At 40.8% G+C, this 21,406-nt stretch overlaps 3 protein-coding genes across 5 annotated transcripts; 2 read left to right on the top strand and 1 right to left on the bottom strand.

The window, feature by feature from the left end:
* Positions 1-66: 66 nt before the first annotated feature.
* On the bottom strand, positions 67-1,080 carry LOC119893593 (metallothionein B). Its single transcript, XM_038705844.1, has 3 exons — positions 943-1,080; positions 766-831; positions 67-293 (listed from the first exon to the last, which is right to left on the bottom strand). The coding sequence occupies exons 1-3, from the start codon at positions 965-967 to the stop codon at positions 202-204; spliced, it is 183 nt and encodes a 60-aa protein (XP_038561772.1). The 5' UTR covers positions 968-1,080; the 3' UTR covers positions 67-201.
* Positions 1,081-6,889: 5,809 nt separating this feature from the next.
* LOC119893522 (lathosterol oxidase-like) lies at positions 6,890-20,990 on the top strand. 3 transcript variants are annotated; one of them, XM_038705741.1, is made up of 7 exons: positions 6,890-6,924; positions 7,258-7,327; positions 17,346-17,559; positions 17,737-17,869; positions 18,057-18,157; positions 20,350-20,478; positions 20,721-20,990. In XM_038705741.1, exons 3-7 carry the CDS (start codon positions 17,350-17,352, stop codon positions 20,988-20,990), a joined length of 843 nt encoding a protein of 280 aa, XP_038561669.1. In that variant the 5' UTR covers positions 6,890-6,924; positions 7,258-7,327; positions 17,346-17,349. The 3 variants fall into 3 exon arrangements, with proteins under 3 accessions (XP_038561669.1, XP_038561668.1, XP_038561670.1); XM_038705740.1 differs by lacking the exons at positions 6,890-6,924; positions 7,258-7,327 and adding an exon at positions 14,893-15,742; XM_038705742.1 differs by lacking the exons at positions 6,890-6,924; positions 7,258-7,327 and adding an exon at positions 14,893-15,918.
* On the top strand, positions 11,518-12,506 carry LOC119893531 (metallothionein B-like). Its single transcript, XM_038705752.1, has 3 exons — positions 11,518-11,659; positions 11,771-11,836; positions 12,313-12,506. Exons 1-3 carry the CDS (start codon positions 11,635-11,637, stop codon positions 12,402-12,404), a joined length of 183 nt encoding a protein of 60 aa, XP_038561680.1. The 5' UTR covers positions 11,518-11,634; the 3' UTR covers positions 12,405-12,506.
* Positions 20,991-21,406: the final 416 nt, after the last annotated feature.

The following is a 21,406-nucleotide window of genomic DNA, read 5'->3' as shown; positions in this document are numbered from 1 at the left end:
CACAGCCAGTTTTATGCTGAGGCTTGAAACCCTTACACGTAAGACCACTTTAAGCCAAAGCACATCCACGTTAAGGAGAGCAATTTACTGCAACGCTGAGACGAGTACAAAATACATTTTATGTAGACATTTGCAGTTAGTCATTAGTTGTTCACACAGGCGCCATCACAAGGGCAGTAGAGCGCTGATGTTGCAGGCTCTTCACTGACAGCAGCTGGTGTCGCACGTCTTCCCTTTGCACACGCAGCCGGAGGCGCACTTGCTGCAGCCTGATGGGCAGCATGAGCAGCAGCCTGCAACAAGAGAAAGAGTTCGTTAGTGACAGGCCAGCGGTCAAGTAAGCTGCCTGAGAAAAGAAAGAGTGCTGATCTCACAGCTGATGCCAGCCCAAGTACCCGAACATGGACAGTAAGACACCAAGTCAAATCATCCATTGGGCACAGATTGGTCAACTTGGTGCCGTGAACCAGAATTTAGCCTATACCTTTACGCTGCAGCTAATTAAGCCAATTAACAGCCTCTTGGGCAGCTGGTTGGAGGCAGATAGGCTGCACACTACAGCGTCAACATAAATGACTGAATTTTTACTCTGCCTCATGAGTATTCTACTGTTACAGTGCTAATGAAATATAAAATGCTATCGAGGGTGAAGGGGGAAATGTAGCTTAAGCAATTCAGATATATTGCATCCAGTAGTCCCTCTGACTGGGTCAAGATTAAATAACACAATACGTCATGTTATCGGTGTAAAGATGTCAGACTTACTCTTCTTGCAGGTGGTGCAGGAGCAGTTTGTGCAAGCGCAGGATGCTCCACACTTGCAGGTTCCACCTGGAAGACGACAAATTAAGCCAGATCAGCTTCACATTGTCCAAAAATGACAAATAGTCTGGTCTCCAACCATGAGAAATGTTGAGACAAGACATAACAGTTAACACTTACTCTTGGAGCAGTCGCAGGGATCCATTGTTCGATTGATGTCTTCTTCGTGTGCTGGTGGAGTATGTTCAGTGTCAAACGACTCACTGTTGTGACTGTCAGTGAAGGGGCGGCTCTTTTATAGCGTCCTGGAAACAACAGGACCGGGTGCAAAATGCGCCTGCCACTGCACGCTGGCACGTAGCAGATTACAAAGAAGTGTGTGCACACGACTTCTTGGTTAACCACCGAGGAGCGGGAGAAGTGAGATTCCCAGGCAAGGACGAGTTGGCTTGTTGTCTGAAAATTACGTAAGACCCCGGACCCCATTATTCCCCCTAGAGACACTAAACCCCGGAATAATTACCGTGTTTACAAGGAGAAAAACATCTTTGACTATGTAGCCTATGGTGGTATAAAGAGAACAGGTTACTAAGGTTCATCTACAGATTGTCTCATTTTCTGTATTTTTCACCTGTTTCACCCAGTAGGATATTATGATGTCCTTTCTATACGCTACGTGTGGCCAGCAGTGACTTTAAAGATCCCAGGGATTATATGGGAGTCAATTATTTATTTCAATGTGGAAATCTCTGAGTAGACATTTCGGTTCACAAAGACCAATAAATCGTGCTCAGTTTGCGCACGGATTTACAAAACGAAAGGATGTGGAGGAGCACTTATAGTGAAGATGCTACAAAGTGGACTTCCGACATGTGGCCCCTCAAAATAAAAAGGTAGCCAATAGTAGGCTATAGTGTTATCAGGTAATCATCATTTACTCACTTAATTAAAGCTCAGACAAATGTTTTAAAGAAAACCAATAATTGCCTAAGCCTACTATTAAATGCATCATCTATGACTATTCTGCATAGGAGAATTGACAATCAGCCAGTAAAATAGTGTTTAAATTAGAAACTATATAGCCGAGCTTATATTCAAACTGTAAAGTCTATATGCTATAGCCTAGCCTATTTATATACCCTCTATAGGCCTATAAATATCTATAGGCTATATATTTTCTCGATGAACAATTGAAGATAAACATTGTAAACGTGTAGGATCAGCTGAAGGACCTTTTTATTTTTCCATGAGATTTAAACAGTCATTCTTCTGTAATGTTTCTCGGTGTTTTCGGGTTTGTGCACACGGTACAAACAAACTGCTGTCTGTTGACGTTTGTCCGCTCCCTCCCGCAGCTCTGCACCCGACCGCTTCACACAGCGCTCGTGAGCAAACCAAAGCAAACAGCCCATTGTAGCCTGTTGTGCTGCTTTTACGTACCGTATGCGGTAGGAAATATCTAATTCAAGGGTCGAGTACACGTGACATCTGAGGAGTTTTTTCTGTTGGATATTTCAGAGGTCATACAAAATTATTTTATTTAAATCAGAATTCCATCAAAATCTGTGTTTAGCATTATTACAATTTTATGATGAATCAGACCGGGCTGGTCTGTGACCACGAATAGCCTAAGTGGAATATTAGGATAGCCTACTCCCTGCTGTTTTTAATACTGTGGAGATAGTTAGCATACTCCAGCAATTAACACTAGTGTAGATACTCTTATGTGAATTACTGTATCTTTATATTATGTTCGCTTGTTACCTTTAGCTGGCACATGTTTGTACAGGTGGGTGTCGATTTACATTCACTGCCCTCGGATGTAGAAGCTTGTGGTGGGAGCCTGAAGGCAACATTGTTTCTTTTTTGCGCTCGCCACCATCCAGCAGTGTTTTTCCACGTTAAGTGATTGCTGCATGTCGGCACCGTAATGATCTGAATCATTACATGATGTGACCAGTGCAAATCACTATGTGTAACCATAGTGTAACGAGTGAAATAAAAGATTTAGAGCAGAGTGCAACCTTTTCTTTTAGAAAGAACTAGAATATCAATGAATATAAAATAAAATAAACATAACATTAATTAATTATTAAAGTCCACATCGGGTAACATGAAATGTGGTTCTTGAGAGAAATATAGCCTACAAGAAATAATTTATTTATATATGGTTGCCTGTATTGTTAATGTTAATTGCCTTGTCATAGGTCACATCAGCCAAAGCATAGTGCAGACAAATGTTTGTTGTGTAGAAAAGTGGTGTTCAAATCCTGAGAGCTTTATTTTAAATGTAAAAGAAGATCCCAAATTCTCCTAAGATACCAAATAACACAGAAGTTTATAAGTGACTCACCACGTATGTTTTTCGACTCTATTACAACCATAAAAATTTAACTTTTGGATTTTAATATTTCATTCAAAGTGAAGTTGATCAGTGCACTCAACTGATACTATGGTGAAACATCTAACTTTGAGGATGACTAAGGGGGAAAATATGCTTATTTTCCCCCTTAGTCATCCTCAAAGTTAGATGTTGAAACTTCAGGGTCCATGAGTTGAAAACAATTTTAGGAACATAAGAATGGATGTGACAGTTTACAATAAATAATAATATTATTATAATATAATCATTGTTTACAATAGTCTGGACCTTCCTGTGTTTAGCCTGAACTCTGTTTCTGTCATGAACAGACACAATTACAGACACATCTGTAGTGATTATGAATTATTCAAACAGGATGTTGGGGAGTACAGGTGGTTGGTGAAGTATTGTAAGTGTAATAAATGCAAAAACACTTCAGAACATAATTAAGCTCAGTTAACCTGTTAAGACTGAGTTTGGGTTCTTGGGTTCTTAGAAACATAAATACAAAGGTATTCATCTGTCGTTCATCCGTTGTTTGATCCCATGTCGCTGGTTGTGTTTTTGATTTGGTAGTAACTCAAAATACTGTATTTTCCTGGGACATTTGGGGGATGACAGAGAGGTGCTGTTTGTGTCTGAGACCACTAGAGGGAGACATCTACACATTTAGAGAGAGAGAGGTTTTCGTTGTAGAATGGCTCAAATAGATAAGCCATGTCACCTGCTGACCAGGGAGAATTTGATCCTTAAGCCCAGCATGGGACAGTGTCAGACATGAGTTTAAAAAGAGCGGACATCCTTTGCTCTTTAGCCCTTGCTGTTAGCTGATGAGAGGAAACTACTGAATGTAGCTTTACTCACAAAGCCTAGGTGGTTGAACTGCAGTTTCCAGGCTACAGTCTGTTGCTTGGTTAGGACAGATCTGGTCATATGGAGTGAAAACTCACAGAGCAACGCCATTATATAATACAGCATGTACAACTGTTTTCTCTGTTATACCAGGTTATACAACACAGATGGAGCATCACAGTCGTGTGTGTATGTTTACTACAACACACAGAGACCTTTAACCTAAACTGACTGGATCTCTGGGCCTGTGTTTGTCAGTCAACCTTGTAATGAGCGTACTCTTGTGCCTTTGGATAGCTCTCCAGATAAATAGAAAACAGCAATTGTTAGAATATACTTGCTCCAAATGAACTAAATATGTCCTCTACATGCCTGCCAAACAAAAGTGACCTAATTCTCTGTGGATGTTTCATAATAAAACTTTACCGGTGACAAAAACATGTCACAACTAATAAGTGATCTTGCTCTTTTCACAAGTCACAGGCCAAATTGATAACATCAGTAATAACTTCATTCTATTTTAGGGAACTGGAATTGTGCATGATGACTCACCAGTCACTAGACATTTAAATGGGACTGAGCCATCTCTAACGTTACTAGTACTATAGTTCCACCTGGGCCTTTTCTGTCTTGACAATTTAAAATCTCAAAAGAGAAAAAAATAGTACTGTCAGGACCGTTTGGCCTTTAAAACAGCGCATTGATGGGTTTGAACTGTGTTTTTGGAGAACTGACTTTCAGTTTTTATGAGAAATGACTTTTACCTACTTATTTTAGTGTTTTGCTGCAATATGCACTGAAATCACTGTAAGCTGTAGTTGCATTTGTGTGTAACCATTAACCATTTTCAACAAAGTTCTGTTCCTCACCGAGAGAAAGAAAAGCCTACATCTGCAGCCCTAAATACTTAGAATTTTAGATCAGCTGTGGCGGAGTTCTGGTCCAGTCTACAAAACGCATTATTCTCCTAATTTGTCCTGTACGTTTGTGACCCACATTACGGTTCTGACCTGCCAGTTAGGCACCGACCTACATTCACCCATATTCTTGATCACGAATCACTGACAGAAAACCTCAAACGTCTGTCTCATACTGTACACATTATAAATATTACAAATAGTAAATATTAATCCTCTTAGTACAGTTAACTGTAAATTGACGTCGTATGCAATTTTATAAAGATTGATTTCTGAATTTTATTTCACTTCAGATCCTAATTGAAAATATGTCTCTTTTATAAAAAAAATGATGTTAGCAAACCTTTAGTAAATTCAGAATCATTATAACATAGCTTCAGCTGCTGCTGTCTACGTAAAAACTTTAACGATGGCTCTGTTCTGGTCAGGTCTCCCAGTGAGCTGTGACAGTGTGACAAAGAACCAGCATGAACCAGGACGCTGAAACTGAGAGAAGCTGCAGGTCTTCACATTTGAGGATGGAAACTGAGAAAGTTTGGCATTTTTTTTCTTGATAAATTACTTCAATGATTGACTGAATCTATTAACTATTGCCAATTATTTTTTTAGACAGTCACTTCAGCTTGAGCAAGTTCACATACAAATTCCCTTTAGAATAGTCTCACTGATTAATCTGTCATCATTGACATTTTAAGAAGGGTGCACCAACACACATTTTCAAAACCTCATTTTCAGCACCTGAAGACGTTTGCAGGACTTGCAGGACACCACGGTGAATATCACACCGAGACAAAACGCTTTGAACAGGGTACCCGCGGGGTCTTAAAAGTATTAAAAATGTCTTACATTTCATATTCTAAAAATAAGTACATTTAATTTACAAAGCATCAAATTTAATTTACAAAGGTCTTTTTTCTTGTCCTTTCGTAGGATTAAATAAATGCCAAAACGTCATAAATAAACACTTTTTGTGTGTGTGACTTTACAATTTACTGTTTGGTGTGAGGTGGATGTTATACGGCAGTACAGGTAATGTTACTGTTCACGTCAGTGTTTAGCTTTACTCTCTGGACTGGAGTGTTCGCGGTGCACAAGCTCCGGCATCCAAACTCTGCTCTCAGGGAGAGGAACAGAGAGCAGCGCTGCAACCTTTGGACAAATAAACACCTGTAGTCAGACTGGATTATGCTCAACAACTACGCCGTTTACTACCTCGGAGTTAACTGCTTAACTCACACCCTCTGCAGCTAAAAGACTCATTCACGCCTTCATCTCCTCACGGCTGGACTACTGCAACTCACTACTCCTTGGTATCAGCTCAACCTACATAAAAAGACTCCAACTGGTCCAGAAGTCAGCCCACGACTCATCACCCGCTCCAAATCCTGGCACCACATCACTCCAGTCCTAAAACAACTACACTGGCTTCCCATTTCTCACCGGATCACATACAAAATCCTGGTCCTTACCTACAAAGCCATACCACCTGGCCCCTTCATACCTCACTGTCCTCCTCTCCCCCTACCAACCCTCACAGTCCATCAGATCCACCTCAGCCGGTCTCCTCTACGTCCCCAAGTCCAAGCTCCGCGGTTTTGGGGACAGAGCCTTTTCCAGGGCAGCTCCCAGGCTCTGGAACTCCCTCCCCCCATGAGATCCGCACCTCTGAGTCCCTCACCATTTTCCAGTCCCGCCTTAAGACCCATCTCTTCACCACTGCCTATGGGTAGCCATTTGTTGTCATGTTTTATTATCTGCTCTGTAAAGCGACTTTGAGTTCGTGAAAAGCGCTATACAAATTTAATTTATTATTATTAGTATTTTATTAAATTAGCGTTTTACTTTAGTTTTTGGGATTACAACGTTGATTTATCTTCACTGGAGCTTCTCAGCAGCTAGCTTCCGTGCACATCCGGTTCCAGTGTTGTTAGCGTCGTTAGCTCTGTCGGACTACGAATTCATATATATATAAAAACCGGACAAAACTGGACATTGCTTGGTTAAAAGAAAGCGAGAAGGTTGAACTACCTGGTGAGTTCAGAAAACATGTGTCTGTAACTTTATTCCAGCTATCATTGTACTTTACTGTGACCAAGTTAGCATAGCATAGCCCTGATCGATCCAAACTCCATTCAGAAAACAAACATTTTAGAAGTTGTTGTCCCGCTGTCTTGCTGACAGACCTGACAAAGCATGAATTCATATGTTTAACAAATCTGCATCATGTTGTAGTTATTTCGGCATCAGTTTAATCCGTTTATTGCTATTTAATTACAGCAAAATGTTTAATTTGGGTTGATACAGTTGTTTATTCACGTTATTGCGTTAAAATCGCCTTCTCGCTTTGTGTGTGAACACTTGCAGCGAATGTACTCGGGCAAGGAGAAAGACGGCAGCTGAACAAAAGGTGCTCTGCCAGCAGACCACAGACAAGGTAACAGCAACTTTAGCATTTATCTGAAATCATGATTGATTGTTGAGTTGAAGCCAAAGTAAGCGGCAGACCTCAGCTGAAAATGTGCACTGCGTTTGTTGTTCTCCTTTTTGGGCCGTGTAACCCCACAGTCATGAGTTAACTGGGTTTTTGGGGAGCTGCACCTTTTAACTCCCCTCCAGCTCTCTCTGTAGCTCAGAGACAGCTCTGCTACCTGCCTGTGCTAATCCATCCTTTCACCCAGACTCTTTGTCTTTATTATCGCCATCTTTATAATTACAAACAGCTGTTTCGTGTGCAGGATCGCTCATTTCCCGTTTCACATTCCATGTGTGTTTTCTTGACAAAACCTGGTTTGGAGACCAGCCTGGGGTGACACAGCGCTGTCAGCTCCTGTAGTGTGTGTGTCCCCGTCACCGATCAGTGATCAGTCAGGTAGTGTGAACGCCACAACAACTTCAAGACTGCCATCATAAGACCGCAAATTGTGTGAACGCATGGCAATCGGCCGATGCTAAAAGTCGTGTAGTCTGCAGGAGCCTTTAGTATAACTTGTATAGCACTCCAGTGATGTTTGTTTGTTAAGCAGATGTCTGGTTGTTGGTCTGATGTTTGCTGTATGACACACTATGATATTCCGAAAGGACTATTAAATATCTATCACCTATAAACGCACAGCTGATCCCCTTACTGACTGAAGTCAAGCCAGACTCCTATTCGAAAACGACAGTCAAGCCAGCCCTCACGATGTTTTGCAATGCGTGTTTTTTCTAGACATTACGGTAACATCGTGTCGCAGCACATTTCATAATGAAAGGGAGCTTCTGCTGAACATAATGCAATTGATGTGGCAGAAACGATTGAATAAATAAATAAATGCTTAAGACAACACAAGTATCTAAAGAAAATATTACATTCTGACAGAAAGCTTACTAAATTCAGCCAAGATTCGAACTCATGTAAAAAGAAAACCTCCTGTTTCCACTAACTCATTTCACTTCACAGTGATAGCAGACCACCTCAGGGTGTCCCTCTGTCAATATCAGAGCAATCTGATGTTTGGTTTTGATATTACAGCCCTTGAAAATGTCTAATATTTGCACTGAATTTGCTGATTTCAGATGGATGTAAAAAGAAAACCCTTGGTGAAGATCCGTAATGTTACAGAAGTTTTAGTTTTACTTCGACATGCAGCCTGGAGGAGCTGGGGATTGAACTGCTGAGCTTCTGATTGACGGGCAACCCGCTCTATCTCCTGAGCCACAGCCGCCCCCATTTAACATTAACACTACCTTTGTGTTTTTTACCATCAATCTGAATTCAGGGGGCATTCAGTGAAAATATAAGACATTTTATAGGGCTTTAATTTTGTAACTCTACATCAGAAAGCTCTGATACTGACTGAGGGATGCTCTACGGTGGTCTGCTATTTCTGGGAAGTGAAATGAGTTGGTGGAAACTGCAGGTTTTCTTTTTAGAAAGACATGGATAAGCGAGTTTGGTGTGGAGAACCTGACTGACAGAGTCCTGATCTCAACCCATAGAACACCTTTGGGATGAATTAGATCGAGACTGTGAGCCAGGCCTGCTCGTCCAACATCTGTGCCTGACCTCACAAATGGGATTATAGAAGAATGGTCAAAAGAGATTTATGGATTAATATTTTCTGAATATTAAAATTCATAATTTGGTATTAATTCTCACAAATTTATTAAAACAATGTAGTCATGCTACACCATATTAAACCCTACGGATTAAGAATAGGATTTCATTAACTATCTTGTGTACATGTAAAGGCAAGCGTCCTAAAACGTTTGCAACATAGTGTATTACGGATCTTCACCAAGGGTTTTCTTTTTACATCCATCTGAAATCAGCAAATTCAGTGCAAATATTAGACATTTTCAAGGGCTGTAATTTCAAAGTAAACATCAGATTGCTCTGATATTGACAGAGGGACACCCTGAGGTGGTCTGCTATCACTGTGAAGTGAAATGAGTTAGTGGTTTTCTTTTTATATGAGTTCAGATCTTGGCTAAATTTATTAATCTTTCTGTCAGAATGTAATATTTTCTTTAGATACTTGTGTTGTCTTAAGCATTTATTTATTTATTCAATCGTTTCTGCCACATCAATTGCATTATGTTCAGCAGAAGCTCCCTTTTATTTTGAAATGTGCTGCGACACGATGTTACCATGCATCGCAAAACAGCGCGAGGACTGGCTTGACTGTCGTTTTCGAAGTGGAGTCTGGCTTGACTGCAGTCGTTAACGGGGGGCGCCGCCGCCAAGCAAAAGTACTTCTTAAACGACGCATCGATGAATCGTTGAAATTATCTATCGAAGCTTCGAATACTAAAATCATCGTTAGCTGCAGCCCTAATATCAACCATCAGGGCAAAAACCACTATTAATCATTTTTGACCATTTTGACTAACATGGGCTACAAATAGCCGGTCTGTCTACGAGCTAAATCGTGGCTACCCACAAGCTGCGCGTAAAACATGTGAAAGGAATGAAACAATAAAACTTGTAATCACTGTAGACCTTGCTTACATGATGAAATATCATACACCCTGCAAGTTATTTTGGCAAAAACGTCATGTAATCACATGTAAAGTTATTGTGGCTAGAAGTGGGTTACTCATAGCAGGACTAAATGAGGTCTATAGAAAACCTAGACGGTGAAATGACGGCTATTGCTTGCTGGGGTCTGCATTATTTGGTATCTTAGGAGAATTTGGGATCTTATTTTACATTTGAAATAAAGCTCTCCGGATTTGAACACCACTTTTCTACACAACAAACATTTGTCTGCACTATGCTTTGGCTGATGTGACCTATGACAAGGCAATTAACATTAACAATATAGGCAACCATATATAAATAAATTATTTCTTGTAGGCTATTTTCTCTCAAGAACCACATTTCATGTTACCCGATGTGGACTTTAATAATTAATTAATGTTATGTTTATTTTATTTTATATTCATTAATATTCTAGTTCTTTGTAAAAGAAAAAGTTGCACTCTGCTCTAAATCTTTTAGTTCACTCGTTACACTATGGTTACACATAGTGATTTGCACTGGTCACATCATGTAATGACTCAGATCATTACGGTGCCGACATGCAGCAATCACTTAACGTGGAAAAACACTGCTGGATGGTGGCGAGCGCAAAAAAGAAACAATGTTGCCTTCAGGCTCCCACCACAAGCTTCTACATCCGAGGGCAGTGAATGTAAATCGACACCCACCTGTACAAACATGTGCCAGCTAAAGGTAACAAGCGAACATAATATAAAGATCCAGTAATTCACATAAGAGTATCTACACTAGTGTTAATTGCTGGAGTATGCTAACTATCTCCACAGTATTAAAAACAGCAGGGAGTAGGCTATCCTAATATTCCACTTAGGCTATTCGTGGTCACAGACCAGCCCGGTCTGATTCATCATAAAATTGTAATAATGCTAAACACAGATTTTGATGGAATTCTGATTTAAATAAAATAATTTTGTATGACCTCTGAAATATCAAACAGAAAAAACTCCTCAGATGTCACGTGTACCCTTGAATTAGATATTTCCTACCGCATATGGTACGTAAAAGCAGCACAACAGGCTACAATGGGCTGTTTGCTTTGGTTTGCTCACGAGCGCTGGGTGAAGCGGTCGGGTGCAGAGCTGCGGGAGGGAGCGGACAAACGTCAACAGACAGCAGTTTGTTTGTACCGTTTGTTTATTTTGAGGGGCCACATGTCGGAAGTCCACTTTGTAGCCTACCTAGGAACGCATCTTCACTATAAGTGCTCCTCCACATACTTTCGTTTTGTAAATCCGTGCGCAAACTGAGCACATGACTTTTTGGTCTTTGCACACCGAAATTTCTACTCAGAGATTTCCTGCTGGCCACACGTAGCGTATAGAAAGGACATCATAATATCCTACTGGGGGAAACAGGTGAAAAATACAGAAAACGAGACAATCTGTAGATGAACCTTAGTAACCTGTTCTCTTTATACCACCATACATAGTCTAAGATGTTTTTAAGACAACAAGCCAACTCGTCCTTGCCTGGGAATCTCACTTCTCCCGCTCCTCGGTGGTTAACCAAGAAGTCGTGTGCACACACTTCTTTGTAATTACCTGCTAGGTGCCAGCGTGCAGTGGCAGGCGCATTTTGCACCCAGTCCTGTTGTTTCCAGGACGCTATAAAAGAGCCGCCTCTTCACTGACAGTCACAACAGTGAGTCGTTTGACACTGAACATACTCCACCAGCACACGAAGAAGACATCAATCGAACAATGGATCCCTGCGACTGCTCCAAGAGTAAGTGTTAACTGTTATGTCTTGTCTCAACATTTCTCATGGTTGGAGACCAGACTATTTGTCATTTTTGGACAATGTGAAGCTGATCTGGCTTAATTTGTTGTCTTCCAGGTGGAACCTGCAAGTGCGGAGCATCCTGCGCTTGCACAAACTGCTCCTGCACCACCTGCAAGAAGAGTAAGTCTGACATCTTTACACCGATAACATGACGTATTGTGTTGGTATTTAATCTTGACCCAGTCAGAGGGACTACTGGATGCAATATATCTGAATTGCTTAAGCTACATTTCCCCCTTCACCCTCGATAGCATTTTATATTTCATTAAATACTGTAACAGTAGAATACTCACGAGGCAGAGTAAAAATTCAGTCATTTATGTTGACGCTGTAGTGTGCAGCCTATCTGCCTCCAACCAGCTGCCCAAGAGGCTGTTAATTGGCTTAATTAGCTGCAGCGTAAAGGTGTAGGCTAAATTCTAGTTCACGGCACCAAGTTGACCAATCTGTGCCCAATGGATGACTTGACTTGGTGTCTTACTGTCCATGTTCGGGTACTTGAGCTGGCATCAGCTGTGAGATCAGCACTCTCTCTTTTCTCAGGCAGCTTACTTGACCGCTGGCCTGTCACTAACGAACTCTTTCTCTTGTTGCAGGCTGCTGCTCATGCTGCCCACCAGGCTGCAGCAAGTGCGCCTCCGGCTGCGTGTGCAAAGGGAAGAAGTGCGACACCAGCTGCTGTCAGTGAGGAGCCTGCAACATCAGCGCTCTACTGCCCTTGTGATGGCGCCTGTGTTAACAACTAATGACTAACTGCAAATGTCTACATAAAATGTATTTTGTACTCGTCTCAGCGTTGCAATAAATTGATTTCCTTAACGTGGATGTGTTGTCTTGGTTTTGGCTTAAAGTGGTCTTACGTGTAGGGTTTCAAGCCTCGGAAAAAAATGAGCTGTACAGTGTAAAGTCATTTAACACAATGGTTCTCAAAGTGGAGTCCAGGGTCCCCAGCAAAAAGTGGAATAATTTATTTTCGTTATAATTCCATCCATAAGGAACAATGACAGAATATGTATGACTACTTGGGTCAAAGGTTTCATACACTTTCTGTAATATAAAATTCTATCACAATGGGGGTGCGTGGTCTAATTTGTGTGAGTTTAGGGGTCCTTGATGTGAAAAAGTTTGAGAACCACTGATCTAACAAAGCTGACTCTCAAAGGGAGGCAGTAGGCCTATATAAAGCTGAAACCCAAGTCCGTGTGTTATGTTGTAGTGCTGACTCCTGATATCAATAAGACGACATATATTATAAATAAACTCCCTGGCTTTATTTTGAACTTGGCCTCCGCGGAACTTTCTAACCATGCGAACAAAAAGGGAGCACTTGTTTCTGGTAGGAACAGTGACATACACCGGAAGTGTTGCGTTGTTTCCGTGTCCAGGAAAAATTCTACCCGGTGCTTATGGCGTTTCAACAATAGCATTGCACTAGACGGTCCTGTTTTATAAGATATTTAAATGGCTCAACATGCCGAAGGTCGTGTCTAGAAGTGTTGTGTGCTCGGACACAAGAGACAGAGAGGAGCACGACGATGGAGAAAAGCCTCTTCATGTCTACTACTGCCTGTGCGATCAGATGGTTTTGGTTTTGGACTGCCAACCATTTTTCAGAACATATTTAACATGCTTTAAAAAAAGTGATTGATGTTCCCAGCGTCCCCAGTGTAAATGACACCTATGAATACATGAGACACATCTGTAGTGATTATGAATTATTCAAACAGGATGTTGGGGACTACAGGTGGTTAGTGAAGTATTGTAAGTAAAAAAACACTTCAGAACATAATTAAGCTCAGTTAGCCTGTTAAGAGTTTGGGTTCTGGCTAGAAACATAAATACAAAGGTATTCATTTGTCATTCATCCATTGTTTGGTCCCATGTGCTGGTTGTGTTTTTCTTTATATATATTTTCTTTTCCAAACTGCAACGATTGTTATTCTGGGACACTTGGGGGATGACAGAGAGGTGCTGTTCGTGTCCGAGACCACAAGAGGGAGACATCTACACATTTAGAGAGAGAGAGATTTTCCTTGTTGAGTTTTGAACTATTTGGTCCTAAATTTAGTATTTTCTGTGCTCATTTTAAAAACATAGTCTACATATTACTTTTTCTCCAGTTTAGTTCCTGTAACACTCCTCTTTGGTTTGGAATTGACCAGCCAGTGGTTAAAAATAAGTGGGCAACAACACCAACAAGCTGTGCAAAATATAGCCTCCAAGTTTATTCATGCATTTCAGTAAATAGACATAAAAAAAAAAGGGTTAAAACAAGGCTGAAGCTAAAAAGTCAGTTCAAATGGGGAAAGCTTAGGATCATTTAAATAAAAGGGTATCAGGGTCTTTGTGGCTGGGTGTGCTCAGCGTCGGCTCCCTGCGTGGGCGAAGCCCAACAACGCGACAGGGTCTGCTGTTGGTCACAGGCTGGTCGGTTGTGGCCTCCTCACTGCTTGAGGCCTCTGGTAACTCCACTAAGTAGCTGTGGCTCTGCACCATGCGACTCCCCAGACCACAACACAGCCGTGTGCCACACTATCTGGGATATCAGCAGCAGCCTCAGTACACCCGCACACTGCACACAGGAGACAAGCAGAAACTCTCAGAGCTTAGTGTGTGGCTGGTTAAATGGCTGCAGATTGGAGGTCACGCCCAAGCACACCTGTCTGCCATCAGCACATCCCCATGCAATCAACCCATGTGAAAACCACACCCACCAAACTCACACTCACTCTAGGTGGTCACCCATCATTTACATTACATTTACATTTACTCATTTGGCAGACACTTTATCCAAAGCGACTTACATTTGAGAAACAACATACAAGCATCAACAGAGCATCAATAACAGATCTACAACTGACAAAACATACTAGTAAGAGCAGCAATAAATACTAGTAAGAGCTCACAGTACATATCACATCAATCACTATCACTGCACTCAAAATCAGGCCGATACAGGTCTACCCCGTTACATTCCAGTTTACTGTGTTACTGTAGAAGTTAATGGATGGAAAAATGTGCAAGCAACACATGTAGTACAATTTGTACTTTTACTTTGTAGGAGCACATAACCAAAACATGGCCTGCACATACATCAAAACAGTCTATTGTCACCTGTTAACTAAAAACTATACAGTACATTGGAGATACTTATATAGATATATTTGAGGTTTATTTTCTCCTGATCAAACTTGCAGCTCTTACTTTTGCTGTGTGCGCAGGATGTGTGCATGATGTGTGTGTGTGTGTTGTCTGACTTGGGGAAGACAGAAGCCATGTCACCAATTGGGCAATTGCTGATTTTGTGATAAAAGTGATAAAAGTGATTTGTGATAAAAGTTAGTGTTGGGCAAGTAGTGTTTATGATTCGGATTAAGTCTCCAGGAAAGGAATTTAAGTCGATTTAGCGTAATGTCCCCAAAAGTGACATAAGTAAACAACAGGAGTATGTGTGTGTGTGTGTGTGTGTGTGTGTGTGTGTGTGTGTGTGTGTGTGTGTGTGTGTGTGTGTGTAAAGGGCAGACCGAGGAGAATTTGATCCTTAAGCCCAGCATGGGACAGGGTACATGCACTGCAAAAAATGCTTACCCTCACAAGTGATTTTATTTTATTTTAAAACAGAAATTTCAATTTCAATTTCAGATGTGATTATTTATGCATAAAAAGACATTAGATTGGAAATGATTTCATTTATTTCATATAAATGATTTAATAAGTCATATCATAATATAATGAAGCACATCCCATTGCTTGGAATCAGATGAACTATTATTAGGCTACTATAGAAAGATCATTTCACTCAAACTGTACCAAAATTAGGAGAACTGAGTTGAAGATCAAGTCTTGTCACTGAGCTCCTTGTTATTTGCTGAGCATGCTAGGATCTTGTTCCACCAGGACTGACACGTCTCCGTCTCCCTGGATCCCCCCACACATACTTAGCCTACTGCCTCGACAAAATGAAGCAAAGAAAAGCTGCCCTCTGAATCTCTACCGGCTTCTAGGAAAAACTTACTGGAATTCATGGTAAATAAATTAATATCAGCAGCGTGTGGTTCATCTGCCAAGAATTTATTTGCTACATTAGGCCACATGTTTTCTATCTTAAATCATATGCTGGAGTACGTGCTGTGTGTGGAGGACTTGTCCACTTTCTAGGAAGGTTAACACGTGTTTGACGTCTGGCCTTGGCCCTAAAGCAGGTCAGTTCAGCTCTTTTGGAAATCCTGACAAAATGATCTTGAAAAGCACGAAACAGCCCTTTGGAATTTATTATGAGTGACAACAAAGATTAACACTGAAATAATAATATCAGTTTTAGTAAATCTGGCGACAAGGTGAAAATGTATCTAGAGCTTGTGATAATTTTGTTTTCAGTGAAGGTAACTGTTCTGCATCAATTCTTCAGAACCAGTTATCATTCTGCTGCTCCTGTTTGTTTTGAATTTATACCATTAACAGGCCATGTATTACAGTGCATGCTAATAGTAATGGTGATTATACTGGGGTTAAATAAAATGAAGTCATCCTGTATTTGAAGCATATGTAACAAGTGAAGAGTTAATAAAATGGGATCTTCACCAGTACAAAGAATTTATAAACGTCAGGTGGAGACATTTCTAGACCTAGGCTACGTCACTTGGGTGACTACTTTGCTGAGAGAGAAGCTGTGTCCTGCATGTGTTTCCATTGCAGCAGATGCAGTTCTATACATTGCATGAAGTCCACATGTACTGTATGTGAATGCTCAACTAGCTCTGTTGCTTCCAGCTTCCCCTGTTTTCACACCGATTAGCATCTAGTCTAATTGGGTCTGAGAAAAGTTCATCAATCAAGTGAAACTAATCACATCAGATGCAGTGTTTGATAACCACAGAAACAAATCATCTGCAAAGTGCTGTAGTCTCGGACAGACATTCTGCATTATTGGAGGACCAGCAGGCAGGGATGATACACGGGGCAACTTTTTGAGCAATGTTGCTGGGCAATCTTGCTAGTGGCAAATCTGACTATGTTTTGAACGGATAGTGGCTGTGCGGGGCGGGTGGCGGAGTGGTGGGGGAAGGGGATTATGGTAGTAATCTTTACTCATTACCATTGACGGCAACGTTGCCCTGCATGATTGCTCTAAAAGTTGCTCTGTGTATCATCAGCTTTAAGGCACTGGCGTCAGTTGCAACAGGAGTCCAGTCATTCACTCTAACAAGTAAAGTTGTCTATTAGGGTAGTAGCCATTTGAACAGGTATGCTGCTTTTATTTCATTGTCATATAACTATGCTTGTGTTTGTTCTCCTACTGTTCCGCTGTTTCATGCGTTGCAATCTTAAGTGTGTGTGTAAGCTGCCTGTTTTGGCCTGGTTAGACAAAATGGAAAACATCTATAACAGAATAACAAACAACAAAAAAGGATAAAATGGGAGATGAATTTTGAAACCTAAAGCAGATCTTAGTCCATAAAGCATGGACACTGAATGCAAAGCCATTAAATTCTGATTTGCAAGCTTTTCACAGTCTTCACAAAGAAACACTACATTTGCACATATATGTATCTGTTTTTGAAGTTTTATCCAGCTTTTTGTCCTGTGGCTAAACACAACAATGGTCACACTATTAATTTCATCTTCACAGTAGCATGGATCATGTGCTGAACATGTCTGACTCATACATCTTCACTCCCTACGTTTACCCGGCATCATGGACCGAGGACTGGGCTGTGCGTCAGATAATCAGCCTGTGGGTGGTGACCAACCTTGGAGCTGAGCTAATTTACCTGGGCTTTGGTACTCTTAGCTTCTACTATGTGTTTGACCATAAGCTCATGAAACATCCACAGTTTATTAAGGTAACTGTTTAATGGACAACACCCTGTTCTGACATCTGTAGACAATTTATAAGTCATTGAATGGATTGGAGGTGTAAACTGTTAGTGACCATTTTGTTTTTATTATTTAACATCAGACCTGGAAACAATTCCAAAGCAAACTCCCAAATCCTAATTTTGTCTTTGACCCAATGACAGAATCAGGTAAGAAAAGAGATTCAGCTAGGAACTGTTGCCATCTTCTGGATGAGCTTCCCTACAGTGGCACTTTTCTTCTGGGAGGTCAGGGGAAACAGCAAACTTTATGACAACATCAGCGGATCTCCTCTGGGTAAGACAATGGTTACCTTAAAACCGAGGCCAGGATTTATGTTAGCTTCAATCAACTCAAATCTGAAATTAAAGTTATTTGATTAACTGCCTTAATGTGAGCGGTTAATCAAGACAAAGCTTTCGCATTTGTTTAAAAGGGCTAAAATAGCCAACATCCATTAGCATACTGGTTTGTTCTGTTTCAGGCTGGTCCGGGGTCTTCCTGAGCATTGCTGGTTTCTTGTTCTTCACTGACATGAGCATCTACTGGATACACCGCTCTATGCACCATAAGAACATTTACAAGGTGAGCTTTAGCATGTTTATGAATATTTAAGGTGCTCTAAACAATATTTTAGTCATAAAATGTGCAGTAGCTGTGAACAGAGGTGTGGCCCTAAATGCAGACTACAGCCATTAGGATGCAGTTCAATCAAACATTTATTAAAGAAAACTAAGCAGGCTTACACTGAGAGCACAGTGGCAAATGTCCAAACAAAGGTTATTCCAAACAAAAACATAATCCAAAGGGAAAATCCATAAACAAAGAACAAGGTACAATCCAAAGGGGTAAATCCTAAAAAGCGCAGGGACAGAACACTCAACACAGACAGGATGTAACAAAGACTGAGCAGAACAAGCAAACATTTAAACACTAGGGCGGGACCAAGACCAGGTGGAGGCAATCAGACACAGGCAAGCAGGTGAAACCAACTGAGGGGAACAGACAGGACCAGACCAAAATGCAGAAACACAAACTGAACACTCAATGGATAAAAACTAAACAGGACAGACTGAACACTGAAAGACAAACTAAACATAACAGGAAGCAAGCACACAAGACTAAACACTGTCAAATGAACAATCACCAGATAGAGAACACAAACCAACATTTAACAGACAGAAAACTAAATAACACAAATAAACTACAACCTAACAACGAACAGACTAAGACTAGTGGTCTGTACTATGAAGCGAGGTAACTGGCTTATCCAGGTATGTTCAGGAATAACTTTGTGACGTCGGGTGTAACTTCCTGATTAACCCGTACTACGAAAGGTGGATAAGTGTTAACCTGTGGTCCATGGCAGTTCACGCTGCATCTCTAAACTGCTCCGAGCAGGTTTTGTTCGTGGTTAACTCGAGTTTACCCTGTATACGTGGACTACACACCACATCTGTACTCAGTGTTAATGATGAGAAGTAGGCTATTAATATGCTACCACTTGATAAAATATTTTTAGATTTCATCCTGATTTGTTCAGCATGAAACAGCAATTTCAATGGACCTTTTGTGCATTTGTAGCCTACCATAACATCTTAATCATATTACACATAAAAGAAGAGCCCATAAAATACATCATAGAGATTTGAACTACTCCTCAGGAGGAGGTTAGGTTCACAGCATCAGTTGCCGAAGTAACTGATCTTCGGTTAATCTGATCTCGATCTCTGAAACAGAAAACCCAGAGTTTCCCTCATCTCAGGCTTAACATACTCAGCATTTTCACTAATCCCACTTTCTGAAACAGCACCCAGGAGTAAACACTAAAACATAAACTAAGGCACAGGACTAAGAACTAAGACAGATAATAAGTAAATTAAACATGCAAATAAACGAAAGAATAAACTAGGTTACAAAACCCCAAACCATGACAAGATGAAATTACATTAACATTACATTTATTGATTTAGCTGATGCTTTTATCCAAAGCGACTTACAATTGCTATACATGTCAGAGGTCGCACACCTCTGGGGCAACTAGGGATTAAGTGTCTTGCTCAGGGACACACCAAAGGCAAGCATCTTATCTAAGCGCCATCACCACCCCAAATAAAACTTACAGAAACACAGAACCCAAAAACAGACTAAAACAGGAAAAACATCAACACAAAACCACAATCCTAACAATTCTGATCAAAACAAAGAATCAAATGAATATGTTTAATGGAAAAGGGGGTCACTCGAAGTGATGGACCCACTAAGAATTATCACCTGACTCTGCAGGTTCCCTCAGCTGAGCAAATGAGCATCTTTTGGCTCATTGTTTTGGTTTTACAGACAACAACTTCACTGTTTTGGTTCACTGCTCTCATCAACTTGTTTTCAGCAGGCAGCTGTTTCCAGTGAAAAAGCTCTGATAAAGCCAATTAATACTGCTTGGTAAAAGAGTGACGCATTTAGCTGCTAAAGAGGCAGATGTTTCCTTCAGTAGCTGTGGAAGACCAATATAGAGCTAAAAGGAGAGTGAATCAAGAGTGATTCAACAACTGAGCTACATCTCAATATATAAAGCCAGTAACTGTTCACTTTTATCATTTATTTGTGAGATGTCCACTTAGTCTGAAATTTATAAAAGTTGCAAAATTGGGCTATGTCTTTTACCTCTGAAGCAACTTTCTGAATCTCGATTAAATTCGCCGTAGGACTTTGTGTACCTTGTTTGCATGGTGTAAAATTATCCTAATATTAAGACCATTTGTGTTTCTCCCCCTCAGCACTTACATAAGCAGCACCATATATTCAAGATCCCTACGCCTTTTGCCAGCCATGCCTTCCACCCACTCGATGGCTTCCTGCAGAGCTTGCCCTATCACGTATACCCTTTCGTCTTCCCCCTTCACAAGGTGGTGGTCTACTTGTCACTGTTTACTAAACATTCTGATGTTAGCTCTGAGGGGTAACAGTATTGCAAGTAGCTATACAAGTTTCACTGCATACATTAAACATTATTATTCTGGCTCAGCTGCTTGTGGACACAATTTGATGATGTTTGCTTGAAAGTTAAGTGTAAAAAAGCAAAGAATTCCAAAAAGTACAGTATAAGCATGATGTAAACTCTGTCACATCTGGGATATTTACATTACAGGTGGTCTACCTGTCACTCTTTGTCTTTGTCAACATCTGGACCATTTCCATACACGATGGAGACTACCGCCTTCCCGGCCCCCTGATATGTCTGATCAATGGTGCTGCTCACCACACAGACCATCACCTCTTCTTCAACTATAACTACGGACAATACTTCACGCTCTGGGATCGTCTAGGGGGCTCCTACAGACACCCCTCAGCCCTGCTGCGGAAGGGGCCACATGACCACATTCGCGAGCTCAAGGCAGAGGCTGCACAAACGCAGTGATGATGAAGCTGCTGGCAGGATTTGTCTTTTCTGGTTTCTACAGAAATGCTCAGCTTGGGCGATGATGCAATTGACAATAGCATCAGATGTCAAACATCCATCAGGAGCAGAAATTAGAACACAGAGACCAGAAAAAGACAATGGATTGTGTCTCAAAGAGTTGTCCAAATGTTAAAAACAAATAAAATGAAAGCAGTTTTGGAGGGATTTACATTTTTACAAAGATTTCTGGATGAAATGATTTCATGCACGGCCTGAAGATATCTAGGCTAGGAAATAAGATTGTGCCACAGTGAATAAAACCCAGCTAACCAGTAGTCTAACTGGTCCATAAAGAGTTAAAGCAAATGTGCTTATATCAATAAGGTTTTAACAATTGTTTAATAACACCTTAATGTAACACAACAGCACCACAA

Source organism: Micropterus salmoides, unplaced genomic scaffold (assembly GCF_014851395.1).
Source record: "Micropterus salmoides isolate LMB-PRFRI ecotype aquatic unplaced genomic scaffold, ASM1485139v1 Ms_hic_scaffold_8, whole genome shotgun sequence".
Lineage (NCBI taxonomy): Eukaryota > Metazoa > Chordata > Actinopteri > Centrarchiformes > Centrarchidae > Micropterus > Micropterus salmoides.
Note: the sequence above shows the minus strand (reverse complement) of the source record. Positions and strands in the feature narration are given on the sequence as shown.

What these genes read in the sequence shown, in the direction of transcription:
- LOC119893531 (XM_038705752.1), top strand. Translation starts at nt 11,635, where the DNA reads ATGGATCCCTGCGACTGCTCCAAGA. An exon ending in TCCCTGCGACTGCTCCAAGA is followed by an intron (nt 11,660 to 11,770) that starts GTAAGTGTTAAC and finishes GTTGTCTTCCAG; the next exon opens with GTGGAACCTGCAAGTGCGGA. An exon ending in CTGCACCACCTGCAAGAAGA is followed by an intron (nt 11,837 to 12,312) that starts GTAAGTCTGACA and finishes CTCTTGTTGCAG; the next exon opens with GCTGCTGCTCATGCTGCCCA.
- LOC119893593 (XM_038705844.1), bottom strand. Translation starts at nt 967, where the DNA reads ATGGATCCCTGCGACTGCTCCAAGA. An exon ending in TCCCTGCGACTGCTCCAAGA is followed by an intron (nt 832 to 942) that starts GTAAGTGTTAAC and finishes GTCGTCTTCCAG; the next exon opens with GTGGAACCTGCAAGTGTGGA. An exon ending in CTGCACCACCTGCAAGAAGA is followed by an intron (nt 294 to 765) that starts GTAAGTCTGACA and finishes CTCTTGTTGCAG; the next exon opens with GCTGCTGCTCATGCTGCCCA.
- LOC119893522 (XM_038705740.1), top strand. Translation starts at nt 15,591, where the DNA reads ATGCTAGGATCTTGTTCCACCAGGACTGACACGTCTCCGTCTCCCTGG. An exon ending in AACATCCACAGTTTATTAAG is followed by an intron (nt 17,560 to 17,736) that starts GTAACTGTTTAA and finishes ACCCAATGACAG; the next exon opens with AATCAGGTAAGAAAAGAGAT. An exon ending in TCGTCTTCCCCCTTCACAAG is followed by an intron (nt 20,479 to 20,720) that starts GTGGTGGTCTAC and finishes TTTACATTACAG; the next exon opens with GTGGTCTACCTGTCACTCTT.